The sequence below is a fragment of the Arvicola amphibius genome, chromosome 8, assembly GCF_903992535.2.
Source record: "Arvicola amphibius chromosome 8, mArvAmp1.2, whole genome shotgun sequence".
Lineage (NCBI taxonomy): Eukaryota > Metazoa > Chordata > Mammalia > Rodentia > Cricetidae > Arvicola > Arvicola amphibius.
The window spans coordinates 66706198-66726008 of NC_052054.1; the positions used below are offsets into that span (position 1 = coordinate 66706198).

General features: G+C 53.6%; 1 protein-coding gene across 1 annotated transcript; it reads left to right on the forward strand.

The window, feature by feature from the left end:
* The first annotated feature begins 363 nt into the window (after positions 1–363).
* Ssc5d (scavenger receptor cysteine rich family member with 5 domains) lies at positions 364–18026 on the forward strand. Its single transcript, XM_038339939.1, has 14 exons — positions 364–388; positions 912–938; positions 1207–1515; positions 1784–1897; positions 2129–2242; positions 2589–2897; positions 3398–3715; positions 4150–4308; positions 5984–6301; positions 8895–9458; positions 9545–9859; positions 10204–10374; positions 15353–15517; positions 16519–18026. Exons 1-14 carry the CDS (start codon positions 364–366, stop codon positions 18024–18026), a joined length of 4416 nt encoding a protein of 1471 aa, XP_038195867.1.
* The last annotated feature ends 1785 nt before the right edge of the window (positions 18027–19811 follow it).

Sequence of the window (19811 nt, forward strand, 5' to 3'; positions counted from 1 at the left end):
CAGGCAGGCCTGTCCCTTCCCAGAGCTGCCATCCCCATAAGCATCTTTGAGCACGTGGCCCTCTGGAGCCTGGCTGGCCGCCTCGCTCCAGTGTGGGTGTCTGCACTTGAACACCTCCCTTCTGCCTGCCCACCGCCCCCCCTCAGCCTCAGCTGCGGCCAGCCCCCTCCCCCTCCTGTCCCCTGCTGCCTCCTTGCAGCCGTTCTCCCTCCTGGCAAAGCCTTCAGCCCAGCCTGCTCCTAGCTGTCCAGGGCGCCTCGGCAGCCGGCTTCCCTCCCTCCTTCCCTCCTTGGCTGCCTCCTCCTCCCTTCTCCTACCCTCCTTCCCCCTTCACCCCCATCCCCTGCCCCGGACTCTGCAAACATGAGGGTCTTGGCCTGCCTCCTTGGTGAGTGACCAATTCCTGGGGGGTGAGTACCTTAGGGACCTGGACTTTCACCTCTGACCCTTCAGCTTGTCCAATTTAGGGACTCAGGCTTCAGGGAGCCAGTTCTGGCCCTTGGTGCTCTGGGATAGCCTGACATCTGGCTGGCCACCCTAACCCTCAGGGACCCAGCCTTTAGCGTGTCCTGCCTAGCAACCCAAGCGACCTGCCCTTTGTTGCACTGGCAGTTCTCACTGAGGGGGGAGAGGGTGGGAGGTATCACTCCCTACCATTCAATCTGGTCCCCAGCCCCATCTTCAAGGGTCAGGCATCTCTCTGGGGCCCCACCCGCCCCAGGGACCTGTAACTTATCCCAGCCTCCACCCAAAGTCCATTCTAGCCATGGGGTTTCTGACTCAGAGGTGTGAGGAATCAGTATGCCACTGGATCTGTATGCGACTGAACTTAAGCCTGGAGCATGCCCTGGGGAAAGGACCCCTCCCCTTTGACTCACTCCTCACTCTGTCCCCTCCAACCTCCTTTGCAGCACTACTGCTGGGGACCCAGGCTATTGGTAAGTGTCCCAATTCTCCAGTTGGCCTCACCCAGCTGCAAGTCTCCTGTCGTCACTCTCCTGCTGGTCCCTGCTGACCTTCCACACAGCCCTCAGTATCTCTAAGACACTCCACTCATTGTATCAGGAGTCTGGGTCCAGAGTCCTGTCTCTGGGGTAGCTGGCTTCCTGATGGTACTTTACAAGATAGCTCCCTTCCCTTACTGTCCCCTAACCTCCAGACTATAGTTCTCCTGTCTGGAGTCACAGCTTTTGCTTCACCCCTCAGAGCGACTACGCCTGGCTGATGGCCCTCACGGCTGTGCAGGACGCCTGGAGGTCTGGTACAGCGGGCGCTGGGGCACCGTGTGTGATGACGGATGGGACCTTCGGGATGCTGCAGTGGCCTGCCGTGTGTTGGGCTGCGGAGGGGCGCTGGCTGCCCCTGGGGGTGCCTTCTTCGGGGAGGGCACTGGACCTGTCTGGCTCAGTGAGCTGGCCTGCCGAGGCAGTGAGGGACAGCTGGGTATCTGTCCCCACCGGGGCTGGAAGGCCCATATCTGTTCTCATGAGGAGGACGCAGGCGTCGTCTGTGTAGGTAAAGGACTCAAACTCCTCTTATGTTGATGGCCCCAGGAACCCCCAAGTCCTTAGTTCCTGTAGATCTAAGCTGTCTAGAAGCTGAGAGGTGCCTACTTATCCCCATAAGGCCAGGTGCCCCATCCCAGGATCCCCCAGCTTACAATCACTTATTTCTGAGCCCTAGGGAATTCAGGCATCCAGGTGGTTCTTCTGTCCCAAGGATCAAGTGACCTGTCTTCTCCTTACCCCGTGGCCATCCTCACAACTCCCGTGTTCTCCCAAAGGTCAGCGTGCAGCTAACTCTAGAGAAGATGCAACATCCCTACTGGATGGGGATCCGTGGCCACCACTCTCTGGAGAGCTGAGCCCGAGCTCAGAGGAGCCCCCAGTGACTCATGGTGAGCACAGAGGACTAGGCCTCCTGTCCCACAACCCGGTCTGTCTCAGCTATGGGGGAAGGTTATCTTGCTGCAGATGTTTTTCTGAGAGCTAGTGAGCTAGTGTCCTGCATGACCCAGGAGTCGGCCACACTTCAGACCCTCAGCGAGAGAGCCCTAGACAGGCGCCAAGGAGTCAGGAAGGGTGAGTAGCTCAGACCCTGACTTCCCGGTCACGTGTCGCTTTCTCAGCTCCCCAACCAGCAGCAAGCTCCCAGAATGGCCCTCGCAAGAAGAACCCCCGACCACCCAAGCAGGCCAAGTCCACTCGGGCCCCTGTACTGACAAATGGAGCTTCCCGCCAAGGTAACTTCCTCCAGATCTCCCTGGTCTCCCTCCCTGATCTGGGTGCTCTGGGAGGTTCCCAGACTTTCTTCTGCCTGTGGCCCTCCAAGGAGGCCAGTGTTCACAGTGTTCTCCCTCAGGATTCAGGCAGGGCTGGCCATGCCCTCTAACTGATCCTTCCCTTATGAGACCCAGGGGTCCTGCCTATGGCAGTTCTCTTTTTTGAATGAGCCAGTCGGCGGACAAACTTGAGTCCACTGCCCTTTCTGGGCTTCAGTTTCCCCAGGTAGAGGAACAAGAAGCTGATATTAGACCTAACCTTTTATAGTCTCCCTTACAGTTCCCCTTCTCTGTCTGTATCCCCCAGAGCGACTGCGCTTGGTCTCAGGTCCCCACGGATGCGCTGGCCGCCTGGAAGTCTGGCACGGTGGACGCTGGGGCACTGTGTGTGATGATGGATGGGACCTCCGAGATGCAGCAGTGGCCTGTCGGGAGCTGGGATGTGGGGGGGCACTTGCCGCCCCTGGGGGTGCCAGATTCGGACCTGGTGCAGGACCCGTGTGGATGGACGACGTGGGGTGTGGAGGAGGAGAGCAGGCTCTCCGGGACTGTCCCCGGAGCCCCTGGGGCCGGAGCAACTGTGATCACACTGAGGATGCAGGGCTGGTCTGCACCGGTATGCGGGATGGGTGGGTGGGGCACAGATTACCCCCCCTTTTCTTCAGTTCTCAGGTCCCAGTCCCTCCCTCCCCCAGGAAGCAGTAAAAGGTCTGGCCTCAAGTCTGTCTCTGGAGAAATGGGAGAGGCAGAATTAAAGCTTGGGTTTAGCCTACCTAGCTTCAGCATTCGAGGGAGCAATGAGGCTAGAAACGGGGAACAAAGGGCTAGGGGTTATGGAAAGGCACTTGGGGGCTCCCTCCTCCATTCCCTCTCTTCCTTCTACTGCCCCTTCTCCCTTTCCTCCACATTCTTGTTCCCTGTTGGCACAACTCAGTACCTATTCACCCATCCTGATTCCTCACTGGTCTAACTCCGTACCTGCGCTCCCATGCTAGACTCCTACAGAACATTAACATGGTCCTTGCTAACTCATTCTAGTTTTCCCTTCTGGTATAACATCTGCAGCTCCTCATCCATTCTAAGTTCTTCTCATCCTGTCCCCTGTCCTATATCCAGGTCCTGCACCCAGGCTGCGACTTGCTGATGGTCCCCATGGCTGCGCCGGCCGCCTGGAGGTTTGGCATGGCGGTCGCTGGGGATCAGTGTGTGACGATGCTTGGGATCTTCGTGATGCCTCTGTGGTCTGCAGGGAGCTGGGCTGTGGGGGCGCGTTGGCCGCCCCAGGGGGTGCCTTTTTTGGGGAGGGGGCTGGACCCATTGTCCTGGATGATCTCAGATGTCGGGGGAATGAGACAGCCTTGCGATTCTGCCCTTCGAGGTCCTGGGGCCAGCATGACTGTCACCATCGGGAGGATGCTGGGGCCGTGTGTGATGGTAAGGGCCTATGAGTGACATCAGTGGAGAAGGAGGGGACAGTGGGTGTGTTGCCACCTGGAGTGGATGGGAAAGAATATTGTCCCTGCTCATGCTGCATTTCCTCTGTGTGGATTTCCCTCTTTCCCCATCTTACATTCTTATGTGAAACCATGGTCAAAGTTAACTAGGGGTAGCTTGGTCTCCCTAACAGACACTGGATATTGTTTGATGGGATGAACCCAACTTCCTTGCTCCTAGTTCAAGCCAGTCTTGCCTGCTTAGGGGTGCTTCCCCTCTTCTCTCTGGCCTTTAAACTCCCTGCACATTGCGCTCCCTCTACCCTCTTATTTTGGCCCACTTCTTGCTGTGGGTCAGAGACCTTGAGGCCCTGGGCGTCATCTGTGTAGGTGGCAGCCCCAGAGGTAATATTAGTGTCTTCTTCCTCGACCTAGGCATGCCACTTGGCGATGTGCAGCCCACAGTCCCCATAGTCAACAGCAACACCTCAGCACCCCAGCTTCTGTCTACCTCAGTGAGCCAGACCCCAGGCCCAGTCGGCAGTCGGCCTCCTGCCTCTCCCACTGACCCTCCAGAGCCTGGGCCTGAAGCTGGTGAGTCCCTCTCTGCGCTGGCTGTGTGTGAGACTGTCCCATGCCCCTGCTCACTAGGACACGTACTGGCCTGAATGCCCTCTGACACCCTAAAATCCAGGGCTGTGTTTGCACACGGGTCCCACCTTCTGTAGCTGCCCTCAGCAGGGCAGAAGGGTGAGGATGAGAGTCCACCATCACAAGCTTCTGGGTTCTCATGCCCTGGGGTGGAACTGTCACAATGTCCTCTGGCTTGCTCCAAGTGACAGCACAACTTAAGAATTGTTTTCATGTGATGAGGACTAGGGAGATAGCTCAGTGGGTAAAGTACTTCCTGTGCAAACATGAGGACCTGGGTTCAGATCCCAGCACCGGAGGAAAAAACTGGGTGTGCAGTGTATACCTGTAGTTCAGGACTGGAAGAGCAGAGTCGGGAGGGCCCCTGGGGCGTGTGCTAATTCCAGGGGGGGGGAGTCAGGGAGTGAGGGGGGACTGATAGGAAGACCCCTGGGCTTGTTCCAACTCCAGCAGGGAGGGAGAGACAGGAGGGCCCCTGGGGCTTGCTGTAACTCCAGTGTGGGGGAGTGAGTGAGGGATGACAGGAAGACACTCCCCTGGACATGCTCTAACTCCAGCAGGGAGCAGGAGACACGAGGGCCCCTGGGGCTTCTGTCCAGTGAGTTGAGTGAGACACAGGGTCCGTGAGAGACTGCCTGAAAAAATAATTTAGAGAATGATGTCAGCCTCTGGCCTCCACACGAATGCACATCCATCTATCCACAAAACACCCAGGAAATCCTCTAGAGCTGGAAAGATGGTTCAGTGGGTGGAGGCGCTAGCTACAAGCCTGACAACCCAAATTTTACCCCAGGACTCACTTTGTGGAAGGAGAGCATTAACTCTCACAAATTTTCCTGACCTTCACATACATGTGGTGGCATATGCACACACACACACACACACACACACACACATGCACGTATGCACGCACGCATGCACACACACAAATAAGTAAATAAATGAATGTAATATTTTAAAAACACTAGAAAAGTAAAATAATTCCCTTGGTTCAGTGGGCACAGTGGTGTACTTCTGCAGTTCCAGCACTGGAGAAGCTGAGGCAGAAGGATTATGAGTTTGAGGCCAGCATGGGCTGCACTGTGTATTCTTGAGAGCGTTGCAAAGATCAACACCATCTTCTGTTTGCCTGTTCGTACACTAAGGAACACCTTTGCTTTACTATATATAATACGACCATTTCTGTCCAGGGTACGGCAATATAGTTTTTCAGTTTTCTAAGATGATGTTTACCTCTGTGTGTGCATCATGACACACGTGCACACACAGAGGTCCCAGAGATCAGACTCTCAGGTTGGTCAGGCTTTGTGGCAGGTACCTTTGCCCACCGAGCCATCCCTTTCAATGTATTTTGGGTATATTCCTCACAGTGGGATTTCTGTATCATATGGTAATTCTATATTTAGCTTTTTGAGGAGTCACCCAGCCAGGCCTGACTCTGTGGCCAATGCAGAAGAGAACTTGATCCACACCTGCTGTCTGGACGGAAGGGTTAATGAGGCAAAACCTATCATGGGTAGATGGACATTTGGAAAGGAAGTTGGAAGGCACATAGGTAAAGGTTTAGATGCCAGAGGGGCTCTCCGACCTTAACTCTGGGCTTCCCCCTCTGTTTCAGGGTCTCCCCAGCTGCGCCTGGTGGCTGGTGCCAGCAGGTGCTCTGGCCGGCTGGAGGTGTGGCATGCTGGACGCTGGGGGACAGTTTGTGATGACAGCTGGGACATGAGAGACTCGGCCGTGGTCTGCCGGGAGCTGGGCTGTGGGGGGCCTCGGCAACCAGACCCTGCAGCAGGCCGCTTCGGTTGGGGCGCAGGCCCCATCTGGCTGGATGACGTAGGTTGTGTGGGGACGGAGGCTTCACTGTCAGAATGTCCTGCTGCTTCCTGGGGGAAGCACAACTGTGCCCACAATGAGGATGTCGGGGTCACCTGCACTGGTGAGGACACACTAGCCATCTTCTGGCGCTAGTTGGGCTTTCTAGGGGAAGGAATGGATAGTAAGGGTAGTGTTAACCTAACTGAGTGCTTACTAGGCCCGAGCCCTGTAGTGGGTAATTTAGCTCATATAACCTCACTCAAATTGCCTAAGTCTAGTGGGGTGGTGGTGGCTCACGCCTTTAATCCTAGCTCTTGGGAGGCAGAGACAGGCAGATCTCAGTGAGTTCGAGGCCAGCTTGGTCTACAAAGTTCCAGGACAGCCAGAGTTGTTACACAGAGAAACCCTGTCTGGAAACACACACACTCACACACTCACACATACACACACTGCCTAAATCTGGCCAAAGTAAGAGCTAGTGAAAATCAATGTTGCACTAGCTTCCCCCCATTTTTAGGACTCTGGTCTCTGACACTGAGCTAGGAGCTGGGTGCGCAAATGGAATGGACATAGTGGAAGGGTCTTTGAGAAGCACAGTACTCATGGAGAGAAAGAACACAAACTATTGCAAATCAGTGTGGCAAGGTAGAGTTTGGGAGACTCTGAGACCAGCCTGAGGTCTATCCTTTGCTAAAGGGACTCCCCGACATGAGAGAGGCCATCAGCTCAGGGTCGGATTGAGTTTAGCAAGGGGAAGGGGACAGAGCAGAGATCAGGGTGAGTCCCAGTGGGACGAAGCAGACCGTGCTGAACCCTCCCAGAACATGTGCGACAACGTAGAAGGATGGCCAACCAGACATGTGGTCTTAGCTTTATTATTATTCTAGCTTTTTTTTTTCTTTTTAGGGACTTGACCACATAGATGTAGCTGAATGTGTACATGGCTGTTCAGAAGTCACATTGTCTGTATAGACTAACATAGCACAAGTCAAGTCCCCCAAACACAAAGAGTTTCTTATTTTTTTTTAAAGATTATTTATTTTTATGTACATTGGTGTTCTGCCTGTATCCAAGCACCCACATGGCAGCTCTCTAACTATAGTTCTGGGGGATCTGTTGCTGTCTTCTGGTTCCTACAGGCACTGAACACACATGGTGCACAGATTTACGTAGGCAAAACACTCACATCAAATAAAAGTAAATCTTTGAGTGTGGAGAAGCCAGGCTTGATGGTGAAGACCGGTAATTTCAGCTACTGGAGAGTCTGAGGTAGGAGGGTCTCAAATTCAAGGCTAGCCTGGGCTACGAGTGAGCCCTGTCTCAAAGAGTAAGATAAGCAGTTGCTACACTAGTAAGATATGAAGGCTGTGGGTCCTGACCCTGCGGCGGTGTGTGTGCGTGTGTGTGTGTGTGTGTGTGTGTGTGCGTGTGCGTGCAATGACCCTTTCACAGAGGTGGCCTAAGACCATTGGAAATATCAGATGTCTGCATTACGATTGATAACAGCAAAATTACACTTATGAAATAGCAACAAAAATAATTATGGCTGGGGGTACTCACAACATGAGGAACTGTATTAAAGGGTTGCAGCATTAGGAAGGTTGAGAACCACTACCTTAGGGTATGCACTTGGGAGGGGATAGCTGCTCTAAGTAGCTCTGTGCCTTGCCTTGAAGAAGCACTGATTTTTATTATTTTCAATCACGTGTACGTGTGTTTATGCATAGGTTTGTACACACAAGTGCCGTGCCCTCAAAGGCTAGAGGCATTGTGTCCTGGCTCTGGTAGCTGTCAGCCTGCAGGCATGGGTGCTGGGAATGGATCTCGAGTACATTCTCCTCCCTGCTGAGCTGGCCCTGCAGCCCCCATTTCCAGCCTTCTGTGGGATCTCCACGCTGATCTCCCACAGTGGTTGCGTGACTCCGCACCCCCACCGATAGTAAATAGGAATTCTCGTTCCCTGCCTCTTCACCAGCATTTGCTGTCATTTGTTTTCTTGATGTTGGTCATTCTGATGGGGCAAGATAGGATCTTAAGGTTGTTTTAATTTGCGTACCAGGCTCTAATGACAGCCCCAATCCAGTGGTAACACAGGTGGCCTTTGATGGATCACACAGCGAAACCCAAAGCTATGAAAGGGGAAAAGGGATGTTAGGGATGAGGGAGAGAGAAGAGAGAGTGGATGGAGAGAGTCATTCATTATAGACATGCTTGCAATTGTCAGAGAACAAACATACTTAGTATAAATTGCTAGCTGGGCAGTGGCACACACCTTTAATTCCAGAACTTGAGAGGCAGAGGCAGAAACCCTGTCTCGAGAAACCTCTCTCTGTGTGTGTGCGTTTGTACATGTGTGTGTGTGTTGTTTATTTTGTTTTTGTGTGTATGGGTAGTTTGCCTGCAAGTACATCTGTGCACCATGTGTGTGCCTGGAGCCCTCAGAGGCCAGAAGAAGGCTTCAGATTCTGAGCCTGGAGATACAGACAGTTGTGAGCCACCACATGGGTGCTAAGACTCAAACCCAGGTCTTCTGGAAGAGCAGCAGATGCTCTTAACCACTGAGCCACATCTCTAGCCCAGCACACTTTTTTCATTTTTATTTTTTTTTAAGTGAAAAGAGGGCTGAGGACATGGGCTAGAGGTTAGTGGTAGAGTCCCGTGAGCCCATCATCATGGTTTCTACATCTTCTCTTTCTTCCCTCCCTGCCTCCTAGGGACCCCTGGCCTGGATACTATCTCAGACCCCTTCAGCTGGACCTGGCTCCCTGGGCTGGGGAGAGATCAGGATGCCTGGATTCCAGGAGAGCTGGCCACCAAGCCCTCTGCTGATCTCACCTCCAGTGTGCTAGAGAAGACCACAAAGGCTCCAGGGAAAGCGCCCAAGAGCACTAAGAAGTGGGTGACTAAAAACGCGAAGAGGCCAACCACTCCGCCCCCTGGGATGCCAACCACTAGACGCTCCAGGGTCCCAGGCACCCCAAGCACCCTAAATCTAACCCCACGTACCTCCGAGTTACCTAAAAGACTGACCACTGAGGCTCCTCACAGACAGATGTCACATACCCCTGTAAAACTGACCCCCAGGGTCCCCTGGGAGTGGACCTCAGAGACTGTAACATCACTGTCCACTCAAGGCCCCCAAGACGTGAGCTCTGAGGCCACCATCACACAGATCCCTCAAGCCTCCTTAGAGCCATCTGGTGAGAGCCCAGAAGGTTCTCTGGAGTCCTCCCGAGATCCAGCCCCCACCCCATCTGCTGGAGTCCTTACACCATCAGGTGAGCAGCAGAGGGTGAAAGGGATTGAGAACAGCAACGAGGCCATCCCCTTACTTCCTAACCCGAGGGTCTCCCATGCCCCCCAGGTCCCTTCCGGGTTCGTCTGGCTGATGGGCCTAACAGGTGTGCTGGCCGGCTAGAGGTGTGGCATGCTGGACTGTGGGGGACGGTCTGTGATGACAGCTGGGACCTTCGGGATGCCACAGTGGCCTGCTGGGAACTGGGCTGTGGAAAGGTCCGGCCCCGAGTAGGCAAAACCCACTATGGCCCTGGGACCGGGCCCATCTGGTTGGATGACATGGGCTGTAAGGGGAGTGAGACCTCACTGAGCGACTGCCCCTCGGGGACGTGGGGGAAGCACAACTGTGACCACGAGGAAGATGTGGTGCTCTCCTGCACCGGTACAGGGGACAGTGAGGGAGGCTGAGGGATGCGGTGCTCACCTGCACCGGTACAGGGGACAGTGAGGGGGGCTGAGAGGACTTGGTGCTTTCCTGCACCGGTACAGGGGACAGTGAGGGGGGCTGAGAGGACTTGGTGCTTTCCTGCACCGGTACAGGGGACAGTGAGAGGGCTGAGGGGATGGAATCAGAGTGGGACAGGATGACAGCGTCATCTAAGGAACTGGCCAGAATGGGGTCAGGGTGCGGACACGTAAGGGTCGCTGCAGGAGACGGGAAGGAAAGAGCAGAGGCAAGGACCTCAGATAGCGGAAGGAGACACATGCTACCTAGTCTCTCCCCAGGGTACACAGGTGACGATGATTATCCCTCCTGGACTTGGGACCCCACTTCAGGAGAGGACCTGACCAAAGGAACCACTACCGCAGCACGGCCTGGACGGACTCTTTCCTGGGCGGCTACCACTAGGAACCCGGAAGTCCCCTCATCAGGAACACAGAGGCTGCCAGACACAGGTGAGGGCCTTGGCCGGGAACTTGTGTGGGAGCGTGGTCTGCCTCCACCATGGAGTCCCAGGAATCAAACTTACATTGTTTGGCTTGGCAGAAAGCACTTTTGTTCCCTGGGCCGTATGGACCACCCTGTTTGTTTTTTCAGACGGTGTCATGTATTCCCAGACTGGTCTTGAACTTGCTATTTAACTGAGATTTGCCTTGAGCTCCTGGTCCTTCCCTTCCCAAGTGTTGACGTTACAAATGGGTGCCACGTGGTCACCCATAAAGATGGTTCTAACTGAGCTGGCCGGGGCCTCCAAGGCCCTGCAGGCTTTCCTTGGACCTAACCAGACATCCTAAAGGTGTTCCGTGCTTGGGCTTGACTGTATTCGTCTTCTCTAGAGTAGAAAGAGGCAGCGGTTGGCTCTGAGAGGCCAGTCCTGAGCGACCAGGCTGACCTCCTCAAACCGGAGCGTCTGTGGAAATGACCCAGAATCCTCAGCTCAGGGTTACCGTGGCAGCTTCCTACCCCAGCTCCTGGGAAAGTGAGCAGAGTCCTACGGAGTCTGGCAGGCCACAGTCTGTCCTTGTCAGCTGTAGCTCAGACACAGGCAGGGATCCCTGGGGCATGAGTTCTGTCCCCTGCCCTTCCTAGCCTGCCCAGCAGGCTCTCTGTCCCTCGACTGCTCCATGGCTCTGTCTCGCTATTGTCTGCATCCTTCCATCTCTGCTGCCAGCACAGGGATCCAGAGACACCCTGGTCCCCAGCTGCCGCCCCATGTGTTCTCTCCTCACCTCCCACCCAGCTGTCTTCCTCGTGGGCACTTCCTAAGACCTCCGTGACGTGTGTGTGTGTGTGCGCGTGATCAAATCTGTGTCCTGGAAGGGCAGCCAGTGTTCATAACCGCTGAGCCATCTCTCTAGCCTCTCCTCCCTCTTTTTTCTTTTTGTGTCTTCTTCTTTCCTTCTACAAAAGAGAGATTTATTTATTTTTATTTCACCATTGCTCTGTCCGCATGTATGTCTGTGTGAGGGTGCCAGAGACCCTGGAAATGGAGTTGCAGACAGTCATGAGCTGCCTTGTGGTACCGGCTGAGACAACAGTTAACAGTGCTCTCAGCTGCTGAGCCATCTCTCCAGCGCAGTGTGTTCCCTTCAGTTTTCCCCTCACCCAGTTTCTCACTAGTTTGTTTTTCCTTCCTTCTCTTCTTTTGTTGTCCCAGCTGGCCCAGAGCGCCTGCCTGTTTTCCCTGCCTCCACCTCCCCAGCCCTGGGATCACAGGCATGCTGCACCGTGCCCGGCACTCTCTGTGGTTCCTATCACTTCCTCTCTTCTTGCCTTCCAGGGTTTCCCCTCCACTGTCCTCCCATGCCCTCTCCTTTGATCTCTTCCGTACTTCGCTCCTTTGCCTTTCATGTCTCACTTCTATTTCCTTTTTCGAAATTCTTGTTACGTTGATCAGTTGTGTATGTGTGTGCATGCGTGAGTATGCTCCCGCCCATGTGCCACCGTGCATGTGTGTGTGTGTTCCAGGTACCCAACTAGGGTTTCCTGCATGTTACCATCCTCACCCAGTGAGCCCTCTCATCTGCCCGCTCCTGTTCCTCCTCCAGGTCCCTTCCCTTTCTTCCGTTTTCTCTCTCCTTCCTTCCATTTCCTCCTTCACTCTTTCCCCCCACTCTTTTGATATGCTGTTTTATAGCCCAGGCTGGGATTTCCTGTGTAGCTGAGGCTGGCCTCGAGTCCCTGTCTGCACCTCTCTCCCAGATGCTGGGATTCCAGGCACAGAGTACCACATATACCTCTCTTCTTTTTGGTCAGCTCCTGTCATGTTCTGAGTCACGTTTTCCGTTCTTTGGTTTCACTATTTCTGTCCTATCCCCTGCCTTTCCCACCACCGTTTCTGTTTGCCTCGGTCTCCTACATTTCACTCTCTCCACTTCCGACTGTTAGCAATGCCTGCCCGTTTGTGTATCTCTCCGCCCGTCACTGCTGGGACGATCAGCACAGCCAGGCCTGGCGGGGCAGGTACCTGCTGCTCTGCCTGGCACCTCATTGCATCACAGGAGTGCTGCGCATTTTGATTGGCCACCAGGATCCAGCGTTGCTACCTGTAGAGTCAAGCAAGGGAGCGGGCTCAGGGATTTGTGACTTGGACCCCGCACTGTTGACCATTGAGATGCTGGAGCCGGAAATGATCTCCTAGAGACCCTGATTCTCAATCAGGTGCGGCCGGAGTTTCAGAACCTTTGTTCTGTGCAATAAGGGCGGTTTCCCTGTCCCTCAGCGCCCTCTTGTGGTGGAATTGATCACATGCGAGGCACCCGCCGCTGTAGAGGCAGCTAGCCCCTGAGACAGATTTCCAGGGGGAAATAAATGCAGAATAACAAATGGTGCAAGGGACTCTCGGGTAAGTTCCATGTAGCAAGGCTTAGGAGAAGGTATGGAGTATGTGTATGGCGAGGATGGGGCTCTGTTTCAAATAGTTTGCCTGTGTCTTATGTATGTGTTTACGTGTGTGGCATGCTTGTGTGTGTCCCTGCAATGTATGGACAGAGGACAATTTCTGATGCCATTCTGCAGGCACTGTCTAAGCCTCATTTTTTGTGAGACAGAGTCTTTCAGTGGCCTGGAGCTTGCCAGTGAGGTTAGGCTGGTGGCTGAAAAGCCTGAGAGATCCTCCTGCCTTAGTTTCCCTAGCACTGGGATTGCAATAGGAACCAAATGCCCAGCACTGGAACGCTCTCTGTAGACCAGGCTGGCCTTGAACTCACAGAGATCCTCCTGCCTCTGCTTCCCTGAGTGCTTGGATTAAAGGTGTGTGTGCTGCCACCACCCAGTGCTTTTTATTTTCTTTAAACATGTGTTCTGGGACTCACACTCAGTTCCTTGTGGTGCAAAGCAAGCACCCTACAAATAGAGATATCTCTAGTGCTTCTTGGCTTGCTTTTGAGACCATCTTATTCCACAGCCCAACCTGGCTTGGAAGTCAACTATGTCGTCCAGGCAAGCCTTGAACTCTTGGTGGTAGAATTGCAGGCAGGCAGCACGATGCATTAGGGTGATGCGTGTTGTGTTTCAAAGGACCAAGCCTGGGGTCTGATTCACTCAGCAGACACCAGTCTAGACTCCACGGGGACTTGAGTGAGTTGTGTGATGTCATGTCCCAAGCCAATGTGCAGAATGCACTTGAACTCACCTATAACAGAAAGCATTGCTGGCAGAATGCTGTATGACACGGACCCATAGGCGCAGGTTCCCGAGGTTGGAATGGTGGTTGTAGTAGAGAAATCAAGAAAAAAAGCCTCCTAGAAATGTGATATTATCCAGCAGCAGAGGAGAGCAGGGGGGGAATTATTTTTAATTAATTTGGGTGTGTGCCGTGACACAGGTGTGGAGCTCAGAGGACAACTTGCATGAGTTGGTTTTCTACTTCTACCGTATGGGCACACAGCAAGCATCTTTACCCACTGAGCCATCTATCTCCTCACTGACCCCAGGACGGGGCTTCTCAGAGGACCAAAGGCCTTTGGGAGAAAACGTGCACAGTCACGGGACTAGGATGTTTTTTTTTTTAAGATTTATTTTATGTCTGGATAGTGGTGGCAATGGCTTTGATCCCAGCACTTATGAGACAGAGACAGGTAGATCTCTGAATTTGAGGCTAGCCTGGTCTACACAGTGAGTTCCAGGATAGTAAGAACTATACAGAGAAACTGTGCCTCAAAAAACCAAATATACATACATGGCTGGACAGTGGTGGCACACTTAATCCTAGCACTCCAGAGGCAGAGACAGGTGGATCTCTGTAAGCTTGAAGCAAACCTGGTCTTCACAGCAAGTTCCAGAATAGTCAGAGATACATACAGAGACCCTGTCTCAAAACACTTAGCTTATTTGTACACATGTGTATACACACACACACACACACACACACACACACACACAAATGCAGTGCACAGTGAGACCAGAAGAGGACATCGATCTGAAGCTGAAGTGTGTGCCGGGAACCCAGCTTGGGTCATCTGTGAGAGCAATAGATGCTCTCAATCACCAAAGCCACCCCCCTTGCCCGTATAAGGTAGGTTTAAGCTCCAAGAAGTGCCTACATTTATCTCTCTGGCAGTAATAACATCACCACAGATCCAGAAGCTTAAACAACACACACTAATTTTCTTGGTCTTCTGTAGGTCAGAATGCATGGAGCTCACTGAGCCAAGATCAGGGTATTGGCTGGGCTGGTTCCTATGGGAGACTCTGCCCTCTCGACTTTTCTAGATGCAGCTCCTCCCATCTTCAAAGCCAGCTCTGTGTCTTTCTCTGGCCTTAACTATGTGTTTATTTTTTTCTTGTTCACTTCAGCCTGGAAATGTTTCTGTGATCTAAGGATTTGTAAAATTGGGGAATTTGATTTTTCTTCTTATTGCTTATTTATTTATTTATTAAACATTTATTTATTTTATTATGTGTACAGTATTCTCAGTATTCTGTCTGCATATATGCCTGCAGGCCAGAAGAGGGCACCAGATCTCATTACAGATGGTTGTGAGCCACCATGTGGTTGCTGGGAATTGAACTCAGGACCTTTGGAAGAGCAAGCAGTGCTCTTAACCACTGAGCCATCTCTCCAGCCCCCTTATTGCTTATTTATATTCATCCATTTATCTATTTACATTTATTTATACTTGTGCATGTATGTGTATGTGTGTATGGCTCAAAAGAGAAAAAAGAAATTGGGACAGCACGATAGTCCAGCTAGTGTGAGGGTTCGTACCCAAGGCCAGGAAGCTCGGGGAATGGAAGTAATGCTTGTGTCTCCTCTGTGAGGAAGTTCATCAATTTCTGCTTTCAGTAGCCAAGAGCATCCTCACTGGTGGCCTAGGTGACACACGTTGTTGAGGAGGCCTAGTGACCTGGGCTGTGAGGGGGGCTGTGGTAATTTGCTGGGGAGATGAAGGTAGAAGAAGAGACCCAACTCTCTTCCTCATACATCTGCAGGTGAGCAGAGCAGTTATGAACTCTCCTGGACATGGGATACACCTTCACGGAGGGTTCTGTCCAGAGGGACCCCTACCACGACCAAACCCGGACCCACTGTCACCAGCGGCACCGGCAAGAGTCCAGGCCACCCCTTTCCAGCTCCAAGGGCCCGTGCAGGCACAGGTGAGGCGGGGTAAAGACGAGACCTGGGGAGCTTGTGTTGTGGGGTGCAGAGATGGGCTTCAAGTTCCCAGGGGTAACCCAATTCTTACCTCACGAAGACCCGACAGAGGGCTAGCCTACAGCAAGGAGTCATTAGCTAGAGTAGAGACAATCCTGAGAGAATTCTGCCAACCAGCGCACAGTGATAGCTAAAGACATTAGGGTTGCAGGCAATTATTAGGACACCTAAGAACTGGTCTACCCTATGACAGATAATAACTTCCTTCCTTCCTTCCTTCCTTCCTTCCTTCCTTCCTTCCTTCCTTCCTTCTTCTCTTTCTTTTTCTTTGTTCTATTTTCCTTTTTCTTTTTGGTTTTTCGAGACAAGGTTTCTATGTATAACAGTCCTGGCTGGCACCCACTTTGTAGACCAGACTGACCTCGAACTCACAGAGATCTACCTCCCGAGTGCTGAGATTAAAGGCGTGTGTCACCACACCTCACTAGGTCCTTCTTTTTGTTTAGTCAAGGCCCCCAGGTCATGGGATAATCGGGGTAGTTCTTCCCTTCTTAGTAAAATTCTGGAAACACTCACAGACATACCCACAGAGCTGTGTCCCCTAGGTGAATCCAAACTCAGTCAACTCGACAGTGGAAGTAAATTATCACATAGAGTCGCACTGTGGGTGTCTCCTAGGTATCTTACTGTATTTCTGCATCCCAAAGCATATCCATCTTTCTGGTGTCTGGGACTTCTCTTCAAACTCTCCGCTATCCTCCAGAGTTCCTCCGTTCTTGTATCCATGTACTTTCCCCGCAGAGACCACCAGGTGGCGGCAGGAACCTCACAGGAGGAGAAGAGGGGGGCACTAGGGCCTGGTGAAGTCTGCCGGTGACCCATGATGTCAGGATGATCTTTGCCTTCCCATTGGTCAGCTCCTCAAGGGGCGTTGCAGGACATGGTGGGTAGGGCAAACTGACCTCAGACCGACCTGCCCCTGCCCCCCTGCCTTCTCCTCCAGGTTCCCCAAGGAAGCCAAAACCGGAGCGCCGGCTGCTGCGACCAACCCCAGCCAGGACAGCACCCACCACCTCATTCCCAGCTCCTTCCACCTCCCCAGCGCCTTCTGGCTCACCGCTGACCTCTGGCTCCCGGCCACAGCTCATCCCTGGCTCAGCCACAAACCCAGAGAGGACCACAGGCCCTCCCCAAACATCTCCACCCACGCCGGGGCTGTCCTCTTTGACAGCCTCTGACTCTGCTTTGTCCACTTCTGATGCCAGTTTGCTTCCCACTGGGATCCCACAGCACTCCCGGAGCCCCACATCCACATCCCCTAAAGGACTAACCTCTGACTCCTCCATGCTACCAGAAGGGACCAGCCTTTCCCCTACCTCAGAACTGACCCCAGGATCCGACACAACCCCAGGCTTGGGTACAACACCCAAAATAGTCCCGGAGAGTTCTGACTTCTCAGGCGTCCCCATGAGCCCCAAGACCCCCCCACAGCCTTCCACTGTCCCTCACCCCACCACCGTTCCTCACCCCACCTCAGCCACTCACCCCACCACAGCCGCTCACCCCACCACAACCCCTCAACCTACCACAACCCCTCAACCTACCACAACCCCTCAACCTACCACCACCCCTAACCCCACCACCACTCCTCACCCCACCACCACCCCTCTACACACCACAACTTCTTACCCTACCATGACCCCTGAACACACCACAGACCCTCAGCTTCCCAGGACCCCTCACCCCACCGCAACGCCTCAACCTCCCACCAACCCTCATGCTTCCTTAACCGCTGCCACCCCTACGAAGTCCCTTCCATCCTCCCTGGAGACAGGGTTTCCCTCTCTCACTCTGGAACCAAGGGTCAAGCCTAGCCCACACCCGGAACTGACCTTTGAGGAAGCCCCTCCCACAAGCACATCCCAGATGAAGAACCTGGAGCCCTCTCCAGCCTCGGAGTCTGACCCCTCTAGGCATTCTCCAGCCCCAAGCGTGGACCCACCGTCCACGGAGGCCTTTAAACCACCCAGAAGCCAGAGTCCCGAATTAACCTCTCCACCTCTCCAGACCTCACGCTCACCTCCAGACCCCACTGTGACCTCCGACCTTCACCTCTCCTCTATGGCCCACCCGGTGGACCAACCTCCCCCTGACGGCTTCACTCAAGGGCCAAGCCCTAATCACAACCCAGATGCCCTTGGACCGTGTCTGTCCCCGGTACCCCCTGTAAGGGTCATGGCTTGTGAGCCACCTGCCTTGGTGGAGCTGGTGGCTGCTGTGAGGGAGGTGGGTGACCAGCTGCAGAGGCTGACTCAGGTCCTGGAACAAGACCGGCAGGAACGTCAAGTCCTGGGGCTGGGCCTAGTCCGGTTGGTAGAGGCTGCCCAGGGCCTGGGGCAGCTGAGTGAGACTGTAAAGAGACTGGCAGAGGTGGCCTGGCCTCCCAGCACCCCTGTGCCCACCACCACCACCACTGAGGAGGAGGAGAGGCCTCTGAGGGGAGATGTGTGACTCTTTCTGAAATTCAGGGTGCCTAAGATGCTCTCAGACAAAAGAAAACCAAAGTATCTGCCAACCGAGGGTGGGTGTTGTTACTGGGGGGGACAGCGTCACAAAGTTGATCCTAACCTGTCAACCTCACATGTGCTACGGTCATGGTGATGGTGACAATCCTGGGCATGAAGGCAGTAATCGCAGTGGCCGCGTTGATGGTGATGGTGATGATGGGGATGGTGGTGTTGCTAGAGATCGGGGCGCTGATGATGAAGTATGACGATGTGACTGACGACAAGGGTGGAGCGGTGGTGTTGAGGGTGTAGTGACGAAGGTGGTGACGGGTGTGGAGGTTGATGGTGGTACTTGTGAGGGTTCTGATGGTGGTGATGGCTGGGATGGTGCCGATCCTAGTGATGATGCGGTAGGGATGGCTAAGGTGATGATAATGGTGACTAGGAACAATGAAGGTGTTGATGGTGGCAGTGAGCGTGATGGTAGCGGTGGGTGACAGAAGACGGTGGTGACGGTAATAGTGGGGCCGTGACGACGACACTGATCACCATGAGCCCTGACAGTGACGAATCTGCCCAGGTGGGACTTTAAAAACAGAGCACACGCTCCGTGTCTGGCGGGTCACAGGGACTATCGCTGACTGGGTGTGTCTGTGTTAGCAGCGCTTCTCAGCCTTCCTAACGCTGCAACGGCCCTTTAATTCAGTTCCTCACGCTGTGGTGACCCCAGCCATGGCGTCATTTCCATCTCTACCTTATCACTGGAATTTTGCTGCTATTATGAACTGTCGTGCAAACATCCAATACACAGGGTGGTCTTAGGTGACCCCCCGTGAAAGGCAACCCGGCGGGGTCATGACCCACAGGTTGAGAACCACTGGTTTAGCGCCTCCATGGCCAGCTGTCATTCCCTCTCCATTAACACTGACGGAGGAGGGTACTGTTACCACAGCTCAGCAGATGAGGTGATGTCCTCGCAGCCTGGACGCCAGGGAGGAGCCCTTGCTGGGGGTAGCCCTGAGCCAGCTCCTGAGCCTTGGTCTCCGTTCCCACCTATAAACGGGGATAATAATAGCGTGTGGCTCATGGGCATGCGGACATGACTGGGCGGTAGCATTGTGTTTCTGAGGGTGCTTAAACTCTCAGGGACACGAGCTGGGGGACTGATCTACTCCAGACCCTTCTGAGAGAAGGTTTTATGCATGAGCCCAATCTGATCTACAGTGTGTTGTGGATGCCCTTGAGCTTCTGTCTGCACCTCTGGAGTGCTGGGATCACAGATGTGCTGTATCTGTGCACCATTGTGAGTTGAACGTAGGGCTTCATGCATGCTGGGCAAGCATTCTGCCAACAGAACTTCATTCCCAGCTCAGGGACCTTGCTCTTCAGATAGTATTACATGGCCACATCAGACCAAGTGGAGTCGAGGCTTGGCTGTGGTCAGCCTGCGTACCTCTGGAATTTTGGCTCCTTTCTCACAGCCTCAGTTTTGTCCTCTGTAAAATGGGAATGTTAATCACATCATGCTCATGGGGGAGGATTTCCAGTGAATCAGTTCATGTATGGGCAGAGATGGTATGTGATGATGCCCACTTACCAAGAGCGAGCCCAGGGTTAGTGAGATGGCTCAGTGGGTAGACACTTGATATATGAGCCTCGGTGATCTCAGTTTGATTCCCTGGAACCTAAATAATGGAAGGAGAGAACCAATTACGGTAAGCTGTCCTCTAACCTCCACATATGTCCCCTGTAAAGTTAATGGATTGATGAAAAAAAGAGTGACTCCCCC